General features: G+C 49.7%; 1 protein-coding gene across 2 annotated transcripts; it reads right to left on the bottom strand.

Moving 5' to 3' along the window:
- Window positions 1–1095: 1095 nt before the first annotated feature.
- On the bottom strand, window positions 1096–17176 carry CCR9 (C-C motif chemokine receptor 9). 2 transcript variants are annotated; one of them, XM_023248069.2, is made up of 4 exons: window positions 17041–17176; window positions 11869–12129; window positions 9057–9101; window positions 1096–3302 (listed from the first exon to the last, which is right to left on the bottom strand). In XM_023248069.2, exons 3-4 carry the CDS (start codon window positions 9075–9077, stop codon window positions 2220–2222), a joined length of 1104 nt encoding a protein of 367 aa, XP_023103837.1. In that variant the 5' UTR covers window positions 9078–9101; window positions 11869–12129; window positions 17041–17176; the 3' UTR covers window positions 1096–2219. The 2 variants fall into 2 exon arrangements, with proteins under 2 accessions (XP_023103837.1, XP_003982191.1); XM_003982142.4 differs by lacking the exon at window positions 11869–12129 and having other exon boundaries at window positions 17041–17151.
- Window positions 17177–19841: the final 2665 nt, after the last annotated feature.

Here is a 19841-nt window from a genome sequence, read left to right as displayed (position 1 = left end):
ATCTCCATTACAGTGTCTCTTAGGTAAAGCTGAGCCAGCGTAGAGCCAGCAAGCGCATCATGGCTCACCCCTTTCTCCCTCCATCTCTCCCCACTTCCTCAGCTCCACCAGGGCCCCCGTGACACATATCAGAAGCACAGTATCAGAAGCGCGCTGAATGACAAAGCCAAACTAGGTCGCGTTCTTTCCACCTAACTGCAATGTTATTTAGGTTTGGCCCATACTTGTTGCTTATCTCCTGGGTTCCTTCAAAGCCGCCTGGGTCTCCTGGAAATGGTGGCCGAGCGATGGCTCTGTCCATACAGAGCCTTGGGGTGGCCTTGGGGACATCACCCTCCCCCCTACCGTAAGTGGTGTTTCTTGCACTGGGGCCCACGTCGTTGGGCTGGTCCCAGACCAATGCTTGTTTACCTCCAGCCTCCTGCACACAGGGTAGGTTAGCAAGGTCTTTGTGTCACTGCCCATGTTCTGCTCCCTTCATTTCTCGCTGACGCACACTTGAGACATGGACAGGGAGGGGGAAGATGAGGTGGCAGAGTCCAGGCTTTGGTGCCGCCTTTGGAAGCCATGGTCTTGGGACTGAAACCACAGTAATTCATAGCACACCTAGAAAATCAGATGCTTCCTCTAGAGCAAGTAGCAAAGCCAGGGTGATTCGTGGGCTGCTCGAATAGCCCCCCCTTGGAAATCCCACTGGGCTAACTGGGACAAGCCTGGGAAATAAGTTTGACCAGAGGAGAGAGGAAGACCAGGCAGCCAAGATGGCTTTAAAGTATTTTGGAGATTTTATTTCCTTATCCCACCCTTATTCCTCACCCTCTAACATGGCTTTTGGATCTTCACTTGGACACATTTAAAATACAGAGACAGTGAAGAAAGTGACAAGTATGGGTATTTTTGTAATGATCATCAAAAAACACTTTTCTGATATACAAATTTTTTTTTTAATTTTTACTTATTTTTGACAGAGAGAGAGCACAAACAGGAAAGAGGGAGACACAGAATCCAAAGCAGGCTCCAAGCTCCGAGCTGTCAGCACAGAGCCCTATGAAGGGCTCGAACCCACAAACTGTGAGATCGTGACCTGAGCCGAAGTTGGATGCTCAACCGACTGAGCCACCCAGGGGCCCCTATAAAATGTTTTCAAATGTGCTAGCCAAATAGTTAAAAGAAACAAAGCAAAAGTGAATTCTATTACTTTTTTCCAGTCTAATCTCTAAATCGAAAGCTTTTGAACATGTGAGCGCTATCCATTAAGAAAAAGAACAGCGTGGACGCAGGTCTCCTCCCAGCCGCCTGAGAAACAAGAGGGTCCGTAAAACCAACCCGTTTTATGGGAAGTGGAAAAGTGGACCATCACAAAAGCTACCTGGCAGACTGAGCCCACAACAGAGCCAGGGCGCTCGGGTTCTCAGAGTCCCCGCACAGGCTGACCGCCCCCGTGACACGAGTGGATATGCGGAGTCCTTGTGCAGACTCTGTGGAGTCACAGAACCCCCCGGCAGGACCCAGAAATGGACACAAGAGCACCGAGAGAATAGGGATGACGTTCAGATAAGGCTACTAGTCCAGGGGCTCGCTGGCTAGTCAAGCAGGTAGTTCAAAAGAGGGTCAGGGTCCCTCCCTGGCCCAGAACAGATCAAGGAGACCAGAGGAGACGATCTGAGGTTGTTTGAAAAGATTCTGATCAAGAATCTAGAAGACCTGGCATGGGCACCAGGCCCCAAAGTCACGGCAGAAATTCCCCCCCAAGATGGAAGTTTTCAGGAAACCTTGTGCTTTTGTGGACTCCTGGTGGCAGCGGCCAGTGGGTCTGTGTCTCCTTTTGGAAGAGGTGGCTTCAGAACCGAAGCCACAGCCATCCGCAGTATACTGGGAAAATCGAACGCCTTTTCCAGGTGCATTAATGCTCAGACCAGGGACGAAGCCAGGGTGGTCTAAAGAGCTGTCTGTTGGTCCTTCTCTGAAAATTGTACACATTGCAGCCAAGAGCCAGTCCATGGTCTCACGGGATGGCCAGTCCATGTGGAAAACTCTGACTTGGAAATTCTAACTAAAGTAATTGTCCAAATTCATCCCTTTCTGGGCTTTTTCTCCCCCCACCCCCATTTCCTTTTTCTTTTTCTTCATTGGTTTCCCTCTGGTCCCATCAGTGGAGAAGCTGTACTTGTATTTCTCATTACTTCCGAGAGGGCCATCCACGTCGGAGCCAAGACCCCTCAGTAGGAGAGCGCTCCCGAGGTCGTCTCCAGCAGCATGGACGACAGCTTCACGCTTCCCTCTCTCCTCGTGAACGAGACCCACTGCGCCTGGCTGATGCAACCCAAGTTCTTCAGGGTCTTCATAAGATCCCGGCGGAATCTCTCGCCCACAAAAACATAGAGCACGGGGTTCAGGCAACTGTGGAAGAAGGCGATGGTTTGAGTGACCTGGAAGCAGATGTCAATATTGGTGGAAATGGCACAGTTGGAAATGAACATGGCGTAGGCATCGATGGTCTGCACCAACAGAATGCAGTTGTAGGGGAACTGAGATAGGAAGAAGACAGTAAGGACGGTGACGGTCACCTTCAGGGCCTTGTGCTTGGATGACTTCTTGGCTTGTAACAGAGTGTGGATGATGATGGTGTAGCAGCAGGCCATGACCACGAAAGGAAGGAAAAAGCCCAGGACGACCTTCAAGGTTAAGACCACCGACTTCACTTTGGTGCTCTCGTCACTAGGGTAAACCATGGTGCAAATGGTAATGCCAGATTCCTTCTTGAGTTGACTATACAGGATTTCGGGGATGCAGAGCATGGCCGCCAGCACCCAGACAGCAAAGCAGACCATTTTGCTGTACACGAGCCTTTTCTGCCTCCAGGTCTGCGCTTTCATGGCCTGAGCGATGGCAATGTACCTGTCCACGCTGATGCACATGATCAGCAGCACGCAGCTGTAGAAGTTCATCTTGTACATGCTGTTGACCACTTTGCACAGGAAGGTGTGGAATCTCCACTGGTCCGCGGTGGCAATGGCCCAGAAAGGAAGCGTGGCGAGGAAGAGGAGGTCAGCAATCGCCAGATTCAGGAGGAACATGTCGGTCATGGTCTTCACTCTCGTGCAGTACCAGTAGACAAGGACGACCAGACTGTTGCCCAAGGCGCCCGCGATGAACACGAGCCAGTACAAGGGCGGGAGGAAGTAGCTCGCAAACTGCCGGACGTTGTTTTTCTTACAGTAAAGTTCAGGGAGGTTTAGGTAGTCATCCAGAGGAGACGTGGGATGGTAGCTGTAATCGTCAGACATGTTAGAGACAAGACCCTGCAAGGAGACACCAGACACCATCAGGTCAAGGACGATCCTTCGGAGGATCTCAGAACGGTAGGGGCCCGGACCCCGTGACCCTCCCAGCCCCCAAAATCTGCAACGAGGCAGAGAAATGCATGCAGGGCAAGCGGGAATTTCTGAGGGCATCTGCTCACATCACAACAGATTTATACAGTCCACGACTATCTCTCGCACGCCTGTTCCGTGTCAGGTACCGCGTGCATGCCAAAAACACAGTAGTGGGTAAGTCAGATGTGGTTCCAGCTGTCGTGGAACCCACCTGCTGGTGGAGGGCACACATGAACAGTTAGAGGACACATGACAAGTGATCGGATGTGGTAGGACCCCCTTGGGACCAATGTTGGGCACAAACCTGTATTGAACTCTGAATGATTCTGATTTCTCCTCTCTATTCCATTTTTTTAAAGTTTTTAAAACATTTTTTTAATGTTTATTTATTTTTGAGAGAGGGAGAGACAGAGTGCGAGCTGGGGAGGGGCAGAGAGAGAAAGGGAGACACAGTATCCAAAGCAGGTTCCAGGCTCCAAGCTGTCCGCACAGAGCCCGACGCGGGGCTCGAACTCAAGCTGTGAGATCATGACCTGAGCCGAAGTCGGACGCTTAACTGACTGAGCCACCCAGGCACCCCTCTCCTCTCTATTCCATTCTTCCATAAAGGTCCTCAGAGGCTCCTAAACTTTTCTGGGTCCAGATTCTTCTGAGCCTTCTGCAAACTATGTATCCTCTGCTCCTGAAACAGCAACACACACACACACACACACACACACACACACACACACACACTCACATGCACACACTCATTCATACCCTTTCACATACATGCACAAGCACTGGGACAGGTTATATAGCTTTCAGGATCCCTTATTCAAACTTTGTTAAGAATTCTAAGGGGCGCCTGGGTGGCTCAGTCGGTTAAGCATCCGACTTCAGCTCAGGTCATGATCTCACGGTTTGTGACTTCGAGCCCCGTGTCGGGCTCTGTGCTGACAGCTCAGAGCCTGGAGCCTGCTTCAGATTCTGTGTCTCCCTCTCTCTTTGCCCCTCCCCTGCTCATACTCTGTCTCTCTCCCTCTCAAAAATAAATAAACATTAAAAAATTTTTTTTAATAAAAAAAATAAAGATTTCCCTCCAGCTTCAGCCATTACCCAGAAACCCAGTGTCTTGGGAGGACAGATTCCCTGGGAGACACATATTTTGGTGAGGATGCCGGGAGACTTCTCCCAAAGCCGAACCTGGCAGCCTGGCATCGTCGTGGCCCCCCAGGGAGGTTGTCTCCTGAGAGGTGGGGCTTGAGTAGACTTGGAGCAAAAAGAACTTTTAGGGCAGGAAGGAAGAATATGAAGAACACAGAGACCCCAAGATGGGGATCAGTGTAGCTTTAATGGGTCGGCACGGTGACATTTTGGGGAAAAGTCATCTGCTCGTGCAGATGAGCAGGTGTTAACTGTGAATCCACACAATGAGTAAGCGTGAAACTGCTTTTGTAGAGGTTCTTTTCTTTTTTTCTTTTCTCTTCTTTTTTTTTTCTTTTCTTCCCTTCCCTTCCCTTTCCTCTTTTTCCTTCCTTCCTTCTTCCTTCCTTCCTTCCTTCCTTCCTTCTTTCTTTTATTTCTTTTTTACGTTTTTTGGGGGTGATCAAATACTTTTAAGAGACTGTCACATGCACCTGAGCCCCAAGCTATAAATCCGGGAGGGACACAGCGTCCCCATCCACAGATACAGCCCCAAGGGGTGGCGGGGGGAAGGGGGGGGACCTCAGCATTTCCAGTGCCCCAGGAGACCCAGCCTTCTCCACTGCCCAGTAAGCGGGCACGACCACCACTCCCCAGCGCTGACCCCCAGAATGTGTCCCGCTAGAAGCCCAAGGCGGGTGTTCTCCGGTTGGCTGAGGGTGGAGGGCCCGGTGGTCCAGCATAGAACTATATTTAGTTAGGGACTCCCCCCCCCCCCCCGCCGGTGTATTTTAAAAGTGGTTTGACTCACACACAAAAAAACCCTAGATTTGTATACGTGTCATCGAGGCCACATTTGTTGTGAAGACCAAGGTAGGCCTACATCATCCATACAAGATGAAAGGTTTGGCTGCCTTTATGAGGAAGAGTCCACCTCCCAGGCTAGGGGAGTCCTGGGCAAACGTGTCCCCCCACCATGCTGGGACTCGCGCTTCTAGCTCTGCACACGCGCAATGGGTATATATCCTTTGGATGTTAGATACGGTACCCTTCAAAAACTTCCCAGCAGACGTAAACGGCACTATTTACCAACGTATTTTATTCGCCATAGCTGGGGTGCCTAGTGCATGCCAGACCCAGTGCCGACGCCGTGACGTGCGTGTGTGACATAATCCTCACATTTCCAGGGCAGGAAGACCTCTCTCAGATGAGGGCTCAGGCTTCCATGAGGACTCTGAGATAATGAATTCCTTCCTTCCAGCTCGCCTGCTCTCTGAGCGGTCCTAGAGACACTGTTCTTGCTGGAGAAGCTACCTAGGCAGGCTGCTCTCAGAGCCTTGCACAGCAGAAAGAGATCCCAGGAGAGAATCGGTGGAATGACAGGCTAATCTGCATGTTTCCAGTCTATTTCCCAACCAGGAGCCCATGCCAGAACCTTCTAGTTTGGGCAATGCCTAGAACAACTTCCCACATTCTCCCGGGCACCCTTCCTAAAGTCTCCATCAAGGTGGTGTCTAAGGAACCCTCGTGGGGTCCACTCTCTCCCCTGAGAGCAGGGCCTCCAGGGGCTTCTTCATAGACATCTGTGTCCTACTCACTAAGACCTACCCAAGACGTTAGGCCTTTAAATACAAAGGAGATGTGAAGAAAGGCTTTCGTATCTCTTGAAGAATAGGGAAGGGTCTCTTTTTCCCTCATGAACCATATCAGGGCCCCTTTTTAATTGGGAAGCTCGGCCAAGCTTGTAGCCCAATTACAGTCACCAGACAAGACCCCTTAGGCCAGCTCTGCACAGTAGAAACGTACAGAAACCCCAGGCTAAGCTTGGTTAAAGAAGCAAAAAGAGGGACACCTGGGTGGCTCGGTCAGTTAAGCGTCCAACTTCGGCTCAGGTCATGATCTCACGGTTCATGAGTTCAAGCCCCACATCCGGGCTGTGCTCACAGCTCAGAGCCTGGAGCCTGCTTCTGATTCTGGGTCTCCCTCTCGCTCTGCCCCTCCCCTGCTTGCACTCTGTCTCTCAACAATAAATAAATGTTAAAAAAAAAATTAAAAAAAAAGAAGAAGAAGAAGAAGCAGGGCCAAGCATCAAGGGCTAAGCATCTTCTGGGGCAGGAAGAAGGCCTCCGGATTTTCAGGAGCCTCCTGCATTGACTCAGGTCATCTCCGGAAGGCTGGAAGGCTTCTATCAGCCCCAGTCCCGTCGCCTGCACCTCTAGGCAGAGAACAGGGCCAAGGGCAAAGCCCGTGTCCTGCGAGGCCACATCCCTTATTTCTTCTCAGCACCAAAGTGGGCACCTGCGTGGGGGAAGGGGTGCGGGAGGGAAGATGGAGGGAGGGAGGGAGGGATGTGAGCTGGTCAGGAGGAGCAGGAATGGCCGGCCTCCGTCTCTAGGGAGCCCTGTCCCCACACTTGAGGAAGTAAGACTTCCAAACAGTAAGACCTGAATCTCAGCGCCTTTGACAATTGTCTACAGGGAGCACCCCGGGGATGCTGTGGGCACTGAGAGCATTCTGCCGGTCTCCTCCTCCAATTCGCCATGACCCTGACCCCTCCCCCACCCTCCCAGCCTCGGTTTCCTCATCCACAAACTTGGCTCTGCCTTCACTGTGAGGTCGAAGGAAGGCGGCGTCCTGGGTACTGACCGGCGCACAGCCCTTCCTCGGAACAGTGGCCACTGGGATGTCATGGGCTGTTTGCCAATAGCCATTAAGAGCCCCATCTTTTCCCCATTTAGATGCTGCTGGGCACCTCTTGACCATAAGAGGTCATCATCGGGGTGTATTTTTCTTCCTCTCTGGGCCTGCCTTGCAGAGTCTAGATAGCTTCCGAGATCCCAGACGACAAAACCGAATCGGGCTGAGACACAGCCCCGACTCGGCTGCCCCAACCTAGCTGTTTCCACCGCATCCGGGATGAAAGGCAAATTCTAACTACAGGAGAAACGAAGGGTCTAATTCTGGTCAGAAAAGTAGACTTACCTCGTTTACTTCAGCAGATCCAAGTTAATCGTCTCTTTTTTTGTTAGGTATATGCAACAATACACATGCAATACTAAACATCATTAGCGTGGCATCGCCGACTTGTCTAAGGTCAACAATTGTGACCACCAAGCTCCGTGAACCTTGGAACTCATAGACCAGTGTACCTTGAAGGGCAGTCTGTTAGCCCCACTAAGAAGGCTTGATTTCAACCACCGACTTATAAAACCCAGACTTTCTCTTTGAGAAAAGCAAAATTAAACCAGTTAGATATTTCTGTGAGGCGTTTATGAGGACAGCAAAAAACGGAGCAATCTGATGTGATTCTGTCCTTGATTACATTTGGCTACAAAATCCCAAATGACTCTCTGGATGATGGCTTTACCCAGTATTTTCGTTAGCCTCTTTGTCTCGTTTAGAGAAATATAGGCTCTTATGTGGTTTTTGAAAAGCCTATGTCCTGTTGTGTAAGAGACAGAACTGATGTGCTCACCACGGGTTTATTCAAAACAAATGATGAGGGCACCTGGGTGGCTCAGTCGGTTAAGCGTCCGACTCTTGATCTTGGCTCAGGTCATGATCTCACGGTTTGTGAGTTCAAGCCCCATGTCGACAGCAAGGAGCCTGCCGGGGATTCTCTCTCTCCCTCTCCCTCTCTCTCTCTCTCTCTCTCTCTCTGCCCCTTCCCTACTCATGCTCTCTCTCAAAAATAAATAAATAAACATTGAAAAAAACCCCACAAATTCAGGGTTGTCCCATATCCTCCTTTGTCTTAGTTTCAGAACAGACACATCCAATCATAAAAACTCTTACCTGTTAATGAGATCTAAAATAGTGTGTTCCTCTCACTTCTTTTTCAAGTTTGTAAACTCTCACAACTTTTTCAAGTTTGTAAAGCCCTCTGTGCTGGCATTGGCCGCCCATATGGGGCACTGCTCGGCAGAGACCTTACCCCTGGGAACCCACACAGAGAAATCTCTCCTCCACAGCAGGTTCCTTCCCACACCGCCCCCCCCCAAAAAAACAGGCAAGATGACAGTGCATTTCCACAAAAAAAAAGGGTGGGGGAAAACTATTCCATGCTCATTGATTACAAGAACAAATATTGTTAAAATGTCGATACTACCCAAAGCAATCTACACATTCAGTGCAATCCCTATCAAAATAGCACCAACATTCTTCACAGAGCTGGAACAAATAAGCCTACAATTTGTATGGAACCAGAAAAGACCCCGAAGAGCCAAAGCAATCTTGAAAAAGAAAACCAAAGCAGGAGGCATCGCAATCCCGGACTTCAACTATACTACAAAGCTGTAATCATCAAGACAGTATGGTACTGGCACAAGAACAGACACTCAGATCAACGGAACAGAATAGGGAACCCAGACATGGACCCACAAACGTATGGCCAACTCATCTCTGACAAAGCAGGAAAGAATAGCCAATGGAATCAAGACAGTCTCTTCAGCAAGTGGTGCTGGGAAAACTGGACGGAGACACGCAGAAGAATGAACCTGGACCACTTTTCTGACAGCGCATTTCGAGGAGCCTGAGGAACATGGCGATACTCACTGTGAGTTCTGTGGGCACCATGATGGGTCAGATGCAAGCTTGCTTCTAGGAAGAGAAGGCAAAAATCAAAAAGAGGTCTGTCTTATAAATGAACAGTAATAAACGCCTAACGATGGAGACTGGAGGTTATATCTGTTTGTCCTCGTGCAAAAAATATAAAAATCCCAGGCGAGAGTTACAGTCCATGTTACATCGACACCAAGCCAAATATTCTAGATTCCAAAATGATCTTGGTTGTCAACACAGAAACGAGAGAAACCTCTCCCCTAAGAGCCCTTTTGGGGACTTCATGTTTTCCCAGCGTTCTTTTTACCTGAGTTCATTTGCTCTCGACTCCACTTCTCAGGATCTGTTTTGCTAAATGCCCCCAGGGGGCTCCTGAAGATCACAGGACAGAGGTTGGCTTGAGACCTCTCTGGGCCCCAGCACCTACCTGCATGCTTCATTTGTAAGCCCAGGATGGGAAAAGGGGCCCTATTTCCTGGAAGTCCCAGATTTGGTTTAGCAAAAAAAAAAAAAAAAAAAAAAAGGTAGTTCCCTAATGCGAAGGGCCTCCAAGCTGACTTCCATAAATCTCGGCTGTTGTGCGTATGTGTTTTGAATCTCTGTAAACCCACCCCTGTAGGACTAAGGGAACAATAGCTTGCTTCACTCGAGGACGTGTCTCCGCCTGAGCCGGGCATTTCTTTTTATATTTTTAGCAAGGAAAAGTTCCCAAGAAACACATCTAGCACCACACCCCAAGTTTTCAGAATAAAACAATTCTCCTTCATAGATTCAACCCTCACCTGTTGGTTTCCTTTCTACAACACAACATCGTGACTCATCCTCCTTTTCTGAGAGTGTGGTGGTTTTCAGCACCTAACGGTGGTACAACCACTTTGGAAAACCGTTTGTCAGTTTCTTAAAAAGTTAAACCTAAGGGCGCCTGGGTGGCTCAGTCGGTTAAGCGTCCGACTTCAGCTCATGTCATGAGGTCAGAGTTCGTGAGTTCAAGCCCCATGCCAGGCTCTGTGCTGACAGCTCAGAGCTTGGAGCCTGCTTGGGATTCTGTGTCTCCCTCTCTCTCTGCCCCTCCCTGGCTTGTGTTCTCTCTCTCTCTCAAAAATAAGTACGTAAACATTAAAAAAAAAAGTTATACATACACCCAGCACGTGACCTAACCATCCCCCTGCGATGTCCTTCCCTAAGAAAAAGGCAAGCATTGTCCACACAAAGACTGATGCAGGAATGTTCATAGCTGCTCTATTGCAATAGCAATTACTGGAAATAACCCAAATACTGGATACCCTATCCATTATCAGGAAGGGATATATGGACCGTGGGCATAGCCACACAATGGAATCAGAATGAACAACTGATACTCACAGTCATACGAATGAATCTCCAAATAATTATGCTACATAAAGAAGCCAGACCAAAGCACGCATACAGCGTGATTCCACTTACATAAAATTCTAGAAAATGCAAACTAATCTAGCGTGAGAGAACACAGACCAGTGATTTCCTGGTGAGAGAGGGAGAAGAGGCGGGGGAGGGTGTGAGGTGAGCGAGGGCACAAAGGCTCACAAGGAAGCCTTCGGGGGTGACACATATACTCATGATACTCATTACGTGCAAGTTTCCCGGGTATACGCATGTCAGAGCTTGTAGTCTGCACTATAAATGTAGTCTTTTGTAGTTGGACCTCAGTGAAATGATTCAAGTAAAGAAAAGAAAGCGAGTGAGAGCTAATGGAAATTTTCTGGGTTACTTCCCTCCTCAGAGTCCTATCTGGCCTTTAGCAGGTGGGGAGGAAGGCAGCCAGAAGTTCTTCCTTGAAACCTTCCTGCTTCTTGAAAATGCCTTGGAGTGCCTTGTGCCATTCTCACGGAACTGAGGGCTCAAGGTGAACTTGGGTTTTCAAGCTTAGATTAGAGAGATAGACAGATAGATAGATGATAGACACATAGATGATAGATAGATAGATAGATAATTGACAGATAAATGATTGATAGATGATAGATGAGATAGATAGATAGATAGATAATAGACAGATAAATGATTGATAGATGATAGATGAGATAGATAGATAATAGATAGATAATAGACATATTATAGACAGATACATAGATTGGTTGATTGATAGATTGATAGATGGCAGATACATAGATAGATGATAGATAGATAGATAGATAGATAGATAGATAGATAGATAATAGGTGGATAGATAGATAATAGATTAGAGATAGATAAATAAATAGACTGATAGATTGATAGATGATAGACACATAGATGATAAATAGATAATAGACAGATAGATGATTGATAGATAGATGATAGATGAGATAGATAGATAGATAGATAATAGATAGATAATAGATTGTAGACAGATAGATTGATAGATTTATAGATGACAGATACATAGATGATAGATAAATAGATAGATAATAGGTGGAGAGATAGATAATAGACAGATTAGAGATAGATAAATAGATAGACTGATAGATTGACAGATGATAGATAGATAGATGATAGATGAGATAGATATACAGATAGATAATAGACATATTATAGACAGATACATTGATTGATTGATAGATTGATAGATGACAGATAGATAGATGATAGATTGATAGATAATAGGTGGATAGATAGATAATAGAGATAAATAAATAGACTGATAGATGATAGATGATAGAGACAGATAATTTATGTGTATACGCACATGTATTTGTGTTTCACACACATTTCCTGGCACTGTCCCCCGAGGGCCCCAAAACAATGACCCAGCAGTCAAGCACCTAGTGCCCTGATCTTGGTCTCTAAATACCTTCTTCCACCGAAAGGAAGCAGGACTCTGGAGAAATGTCTGATTCCACAGCTAGGGCAATTGCAAGATGCACCCAGAACTGATGTTTTGCATCAGGAAGCAAGCAGGTGTTCCAAGGACCAGGAGGACCCGTCAAAAGGACACAGCTGCCAACTCGCTGGGGCTCCCGCCGGCCAAATCAGAGGCAACTTGGGCACCAAATTAAATCACGATGGCCATCCTCGTAGCACGTCCAACTACGTGAGGATCCAGGAGTCTGTACTAACGAAAATAAATGAAAACATGAACAAAGAGGTGAAAAACCTCCTCTCACAGTGCCAACTAATACACGTATAAAGGAATCCTGGGATTAGAAACTCGCCAATGGCTGCTGAAATTAGCGGGTGGATGTTTGATGAGGAAAGGGTGTTTACCTCCTCTCAGAGGGCCACTCCCCAAATTACATACGATCCCACTGACTTTACCATCCTCTTTTTTTTCCTCCCTGAATCGTGCTCTGAACCAATAAATCATTTTTTGAAATACCCAGTTAAATTTGGATCTTCCTCACTCAGCTCATTTAATTTTATTACAGCTTGGGGAACAGAGAGATTGGTTTTCGAGACATTAATTAGCCAGAAAAAAACACATATATTTCTAGTAACTGCATAAAAAGACTTGAATATTCGGGAGCCTGGGGGGCTCAGTCGGTTGAGCACCCAACTTCGGCTCAGGTCATGATCTCACTGTTCATGGGTTTGAGCCCTGCGTCCGGGCTCTGTGCTGACAGCTCAGAGCCTGGAACCTGCTTCAGATTCTGTGTCTCCCTCCTTCTCCGCCCCTCTCCTGCTCATACTCTGTCTCTCGGTCTCTCAAAAATGAATAAACGTTAAAAAAGAAATTTAAATAAAGACTTGAATATTCGCCGGATAACATCAACGAAAACAAGCTCCCAAGGAAAGAAGCCACATAAAGAAGAAAGAGTGGCTTTGGTTATGGTTCGTTATAGCTAGTTAGTTTTAGGTTGAAAATAAAGACTGATGATGATGATATTGGTAAGGGTTTGGGGAAGAGACCTCCACATTGCTGTGGGGAGTATAAATTGCGTGTCCCCGTGCTCTCCAGCCTTCAAGGGCCAGCAAAAAAAAAAAAAAAAAAAAAAAAAAGTCACCTCCTTAATGAAGCCCTCTTGGGTTTCCCCAATGCTGGGGACAGGATGGTTGATATTTGCACCTCTCCTGCCCTCTTGCCCTGTGCAACCTTCTCGGAGTATTAAGCTACATCTGTCAAATTTACAAAGCACAACAGCCCTGACTCAGCACTTCATCTGCTGGGAACGTGTTCTATTGCTGTTTTCACAAAAGAGCCTAAATAAAGATACGTATATGGAGATGTATGTGGCAATTTTTTTGCAGAACAAAAAAACCCGGAAACAACCTAAATACCCAACAATTGGCAATATTCTGATACAGCTTTCAATAAAACACAAGGAGCCCGGGGGCGCCCGGGGGGCTCGGTCAGTTACACGTCGGACTCTCGATCTCAGCTCAGGTCATGATCTCTCGGCTCGTGAGTTCGAGCCCCACCTCGAGCTCTGTGCTGACAGTGCGGAGCCTCCTTGGGATTTTCTCTCTCTCCCTCTCTCTCTGCTTCTCCCCTACTCACTCACTCTCTCTCAAACTAAATAAGTGAACATTAAAAAAAAAAAAACCTACAGAAGTCACCCATCAATGGAATAAAATAGACCTCACGCTGATACAAGGAGGTCACCAAGAGTATTAAGTAGAAAGGCAAGGTAGAAGACTGTGTTGCACCGTCTTTAAGAAAAAAAAAAATGTAAAAGTTACACACTTCACTGCTCATCAGTACTGAAACATTTTTTGCAAGGAGCTTGAACAATTATGACCCGTGGAAAGTGAGACTTTCGTTTTTTTCCCTTTAGGTTATGTAAACTATTTAAATATGTTCCTTTGTGCATGAAATTTTATTTTAAGAACTATCATAAAAATAACTTGTCAACCTTTTTTTTTTTTTTTTAAGAAGCCCCAGTTCTCTTCCCTTCCGTACACCTGTTTGCAGATCTCATCCCCAGGAGGTACCCCCAGCTGCCCCAGTGAAGGGACTGGAAGGCAGTCAGGACTTAGTAATCAAATGCTCGGCAGCTTCGGTTTGCAACTTTGAGAGCCTCCATCAGCTTTCCGTGAAGGTTTCTTTTTCTGCTATGATAAATGTGTTTCTGGCTCACGGAGACACTGCTAATAGGGGCCCCTGGGTGGCTCAGTCGGTCAAGCGTCCGACTTCAGCTCAGGTCATGATCTCGTAGTTCGTGGGTTCAAACCCCGCGTCGGGCTCTGCGCTGACAGCTCGGAGCCTGGAGCCTGCCTCAGATTCTGTGTCTCCCTCTCTCTGTGCCCCCCCCCGGCTTGTACTCTCTCTCTCTCTCTCTCAAGAATAAATGGATGTTAAAAAAAATTTTTTTTTAAAAGAAAGACGCTGCTGACGGCTCTCCACGTATCCCCTCTCTCCTCCACCAGAACACTTTCCAAAGATTTCATTGCACCAGTTGCGAAGTCTCCAAGCTCACTTTCATTTTCTCTTCGGCCCTGAGAAGGAGGCAAACACCCACACACAACAAAGCGTACCGAAAGCAGGCCCCTCTCCGGTCTGCTGGGAGTGCTCTCTCGCGTCTGGCTCAATGCGGCCCCAGTCTCTCCCTGGTGGTGCTCCTGGTGGCCCCATTACGGTTCTGCAACCGCTGGGATCTGCGAAACCTGCCCCTGTGCTGTAGCAGAATGGGCTGAGGTGGGGGGAGCACGATGGACCCCCGTTTGAAAGCCCCCGTCTGTCCCTTGGTCCAGCCCTTTGGGCCTGGGACACCTTGGCGAGAAGTGACATGCCTAGTTTCCTCAGCTGTAAGATGGAGGTGAGAGCCCAGCCTCCTGCAGGGCCCCGTGGCCAAGGTCAAGTGCAATGCTCTTTGCGGAATGCAGAGAGCTCTGTGGGAAGGAGAGGGAACATGCTTCATCCCCCCCCCCCCCCGCCCGGCTCACCCCTGCAATGTGTCTTGACACCCGAAACACCTGCTTGGCTTGAACTCTGTATGAGACATGATCCAAGTCGTCCAGAGGCTCACGTTCAAGGGTAATGAGCTCCTCATCGCTGCCGAGTACCAGCAAGGCTAAATGCTACGAGTCGCTTTGGGAATTAGGAGGCCGAAGTCATGACGCCAGTGCAACTCGGGAGGGCTTCCCTGAGGAGGTGACATTTTTGCTGACCCCCCCTTGAAGGCTGGAGAGCATGGAGACATGCAATGAGGGGAGGGAACCCTGCTCGAGGACAGGGAAACATATCAACAAAGGCATGAAGGCCAGAAAACAGGAAGTGTGTACAGGAACCTTGGTGGGGGTGGGGGGGGGGGGGGAGGGCTGCTAATTCATTTAAAAAAAAAAAAGACCTATGAGAAAAGTTAGGCTGACATCCATTACTGCCCCCGGCCATGCGTTTTTGCTCCCTGCCGTCCTTAATCACCACGAAGATCATCACGGAGGGGCACCTCTTTGGCTCCGTGGGTTGAGCCTCCGACTCTGGTTCGGGTCATGATCTCACAGTTCGTGAGTTTGAGCCCCGCATCGGGCTCACTGCTGTCAGCCTGTCAGCGCAGAGCCCGCTTGGGATCCTCTGTCTCTTTCTCTCTCTCTCTCTCTCTCTCTCTCTGCCCCTCCCCTGCTGGCTCGCTCTCCGTAAGTGAATAAATAAATAAAACAAAACCATCGCGGAGCGTCTGCGGCTGCAGCATTTTCCCCGTCCCTGCTCCCTGTAGCCAGTGAATTGGATACAGATACCGACGGGAGTCAGGAACTCAGGTCTCACTTCCACGTTTGTCCGACTCGCTACACTGAGATTGAATCATCTATTTGTTGGTAGCTCTGCCCGCCACCCCACCCCGCCCCCCACCCCCCGCACGAAAGTGGGGTCTCTGAGCCGTCTCTCGGACCTGCTGCTCGCCAAGCCTGGGTCGGGCACCCGTCTCCCTGCCCCCCAGTAGATGCTGCACCAAGCAGCCTGTGAGTGGGGAGTCCTTGAACTTGGCCGGGAGGGGTGGGAGGGGGCGGGGGGGGGGTGGTGTGGAGGAAGCCTTCAGAGCAGATAGACGGATATGGAGAAAAGAGGCGTCGAGCTCCAGGGGCTGAAACGGCAGATGGACTTGGGCCTGTTCAGCAGGGGGAGGAGGAGACGGGCCCTGGGGGGCTGGTGGTGGCCCCGCGTTTCCAGCTCTGGGCTCCTCAGTGGCCCTTCCGGCCCGGCAGCTACGGCAGGTGCAGAGCAAGAGCCAACAGAGAACTGGAGAGGGTTGGGGTGTTTGGAAGGACACAGCCGTAGTCACGGATGGGTCACTGAAAACAAAGCAGCTTTGCTTTTCTTCCGATTATAAAGGAGATTTTGCACGTTTCGTAATGTACCAGAAAAACCAAAAAAAACAAACAAACAAACAAACAAACCCAAAGCAAATGTATACGGGGAAGAAAATAAACACCGCTCAAACACCCCTTGCTTGGGTCAGCCTCTGTTCGCTTTCTTTGCACTTTTTCCCACACATGCACCCTTAGTGGGAAGGGAATCGGACCACACGACCCATTTTCTATCTTGTGTTCTCGTTACCCCTCTTTCTGGTCCACGTTTCACGCCAGTGACCGCGGGGCTGTCATCGGACTGGATGGCTGTGGGGTGTTCTGTTGTCTGGCGATGCCACCCTTCACTTAACCAGTCACCGCTTAGAGCGGAGTTTGCTTGTTTCCGGTTTTTCCCTGCTACGGAGAAGGCTGCCCCGAACATCCGTCCCGCGGGGCTGCCTCTCGGACCCGAGGACCTCCTGGGGGCTTCGCTTTCCCAGTCCTGACCCCCTTCTTGTCACCTGTCCCGAGCACCTGCTTCTCCCTCCTGTAAGTCACAAATCACAGAACTCACTGCCTCGAACCTTTACTTCACACGTGTGGGTGGGAGGGAGTCTTCTGACTCATCCCTGGAAACCTGGGCAGGCCGCTACCGGACTCGCCTTTGCCTTCCTGGAAGCTTCTAGCAAAGTGCCTGGGGCTCACGACCCCTGAACAAATGAGTGAGAGCCTGGGTTTTAGAAGCCATCGAGGAAACACAAGAGTGGGGGGCACAGGAGACACCGAGAAGGGTGATACTCACTGTGGAGGGCAGCGGGAGATGCTCCGGGAGAAGGTGGGCCCCACCAGCTCCGTCGGGGGGCAAGGGCTGGCCTGCTCTCTGCCCGGGATGAGGGGCAAGGCTTCTACGAGCGTTGTGCAGGCAATATCGGTAAAAACACCAGAGAGGAAGTCAGGCCACCCCTACCTGCGTTGTCACTGGTGGGGTGGCCTGGGAGGGTGGGGAGCAGGGAGTCACCAGCTGCAACCTCAGCAGAATCGATGATTTGCAACCAGAAGTGAAAAGCCAAGACGTGCTGGGCTAAGGGAAACCATCTTCTCTGAAGACGCACACGCAGACCGATGGGCTACAAAAAGGTCTTTTCCTAGACAGCACAGCCACTCCAGGGAAAAGGGGAAAGGAGGGGGTGTGGAAAAACAAGCCTTGCCAGGCTACCGGTGTGGGTGTGCAAGGTTTCCTCGGGCGGTGTTGCCTGGACAGGCCGATGTGGGACCGTCACCCCCAGCTCCATCTATTACCACATAACCCCCTTTTGGCCTTGACGGGTGGACCTCAACCCACAGAGCTGGGCCAGCCGATGCAGTAGCTACTGGCCACGTGTGCCTTTTTCAGTTCAAACTAATTGAAATGAAACTAGTCCCGTAGTCGCACCAACCACATTATAAGATCTGGATAGCCACCCGTAGCTGGTGGCTTCCATGGCAGGCAGCACAGATGTCTAAAAATCCTATTGAATGGTGGCACTCCTTTAGAAAATCATGGATGTGATACACACCCAGGAACACGGGGAATGCTGGAGGGTCACAAACACCTTAAAACTGGGGTCGGATACGGTAAGATTTTATTTTCACGAAACTACCATACATCAGGTACGTAGACCCTGACAACACGTTTCATCTGATTAAGGTTGGGTGTTTCGATGACATTTTTTTTTTAATTTTTTTTTCAACGTTTATTTATTTTTGGGACAGAGAGAGATAGAGCATGAATGGGGGAGGGGCAGAGAGAGAGGGAGACACAGAATCGGAAACAGGCTCCAGGCTCTGAGCCATCAGCCCAGAGCCTGACGTGGGGCTCGAACTCACGGACCGCGAGATCGTGACCTGGTTGAAGTCGGACGCTTAACCGACTGCGCCACCCAGGCGCCCCTCGATGACATTTTTTTTAAAAAGCTAAGCACACACAGGGGCAGCCGGGTGGCTCGGTCGGTTGAGCGTCCGACTGCAGCTCAAGTCATGATCTCACGGTCCGTGAGTTCGAGCCCCGCGTCAGGCTCCGTGCTGATGGCTCAGAGCCCGGAGCCTGCTTCGGATTCCATGTCTCCCTCTCGCTCTGCCCCTCCCCCACTTGCACCTTGTCTCTCTCTCTCTCAAAAATAAAATAAAAACATTAAAAAAAGCATTAAAAAAAAAAGCCTAAGCACACATGAAGTTATATTCTTAATGAAGCTCACAGGTGAAGTTTTCCGGCCCACCGCTATGGTAGGGCCCTCTGTCACAACACGATCACACCCCCTTCTGGGCCCCAGGGTCAGGTGCTGTGCCTGGTAGTTGAAGGGTGTTTAGGGGATGATCATGGCCTAGAAGCCACAGCCCGTAACTTCTACTGTCTTTAACAGAGAAAAGACCCCAGTCCGTTCCTTGTCGTTATTGCAACAGAGGCCTCTCTCTCATTTTTGTTGTGGGGTACAATCACGAGTGAAGACCGATTTCCTCTTTGCGGTACTTTTGTCGTCCTGCGGACCCACCGGTGCCCTCTGGCAGAGTGGGTCTCCCCAGACGCGTGGCCCCTCAATCACCGTCCATTCGTGCAGAATAAAGTGACGCATTCGATGCATCTGGACTGATTATCTAAATGGGAAAGGCCAACGAACAACACATCCGAAAGTTACAGACCATGAGCTGTAAGAACGAAAGCAATGGTTGATTCAGCAGCCTCGAGGGAACCGTGAGTTCCCTGCTCTTGGCCCATATTCGTTGAACGTCATGCCTAAAAGGGTAGACCAGCCAAGGGCTCTGGCTCTCTCACTTCTACATTGGCAATTGTTGATGGAAAAGGAAGGGGCAATGGAGAGGGGAAAATGCTCCCTGAGCTGATCTTTGGCTGTCTTTCGGGCAGACGGAGCAGGGCACTTGCTTGTCCCCAGGGTGGGACCGGGGCCTGGGGGAGTCCCAGGAGGCTGAGACGCTGCTATAGCTGCAAGAGCCCCCCGGGGCGAAGAAGATGCCGTGTTTCCACGTCCTCCCGACTCAAGCTGTCTCTTCGCCAGGTGAGGGCATCCCAGGTAGACACGGCCGGCCACCAGGCAGATGGGCGGGGTGAGGCTGGCGAAAGGGAAGTCGGGGAGGGGGTTCAGGGAAGAAGAGAGGGCTAAATGTGCTGTCGTGGGGAGACGTCCTCCTCTGTGTGGACCCTCGTGGTCCAGGTGAGGTGGGGAGGCTCGGGCAGCACCAAGGCGCGGCCGAGAGGAGGCCCGAGGCTGGGAAGGCAGGGAGGCGTGAAGAAGGAGAAGAGACAGCCGACTTCTCAAAGGAGCCAAGACCAACGTGATTCTTTTGGCCGCCACCCAGCGTGGGTGTATTCCTTGCAGGGAGCACCCCTGGCTTTTCTGTTCCCTCTCCCTGTTTCGCCACGTGCAGCTAGAATTCAGAGCTGGGTGCTTCTGAGGTTGCCAACTCCCTTTCACGGCGGGCATTTCTCTTTGCTAACTCCGTGAGGACGGGGCCCGTGGCGTCTTGCCTGTGGTGCATCTAGGGGCTTACTAATCATCTTTTGACTACATTAATGGAAAAGACAAACCTCACGGAAGTGCTGGGGGTGTC

This window comes from Felis catus, chromosome A2, assembly GCF_018350175.1.
Source record: "Felis catus isolate Fca126 chromosome A2, F.catus_Fca126_mat1.0, whole genome shotgun sequence".
In the NCBI taxonomy this organism is placed as follows: Eukaryota; Metazoa; Chordata; class Mammalia; order Carnivora; family Felidae; genus Felis; species Felis catus.
Note: the sequence above shows the minus strand (reverse complement) of the source record. Positions and strands in the feature narration are given on the sequence as shown.

Excerpts from the sequence above, each read along its gene's own strand:
- CCR9 (XM_023248069.2), bottom strand. The coding sequence starts at position 9,077 with ATGGTGCCCACAGAACTCACA. Across the intron at positions 3,303-9,056 it reads TGGTGCCCACAGAACTCACA|GGTCTTGTCTCTAACATGTC; the intron begins GTGAGTATCGCC and ends GTCTCCTTGCAG.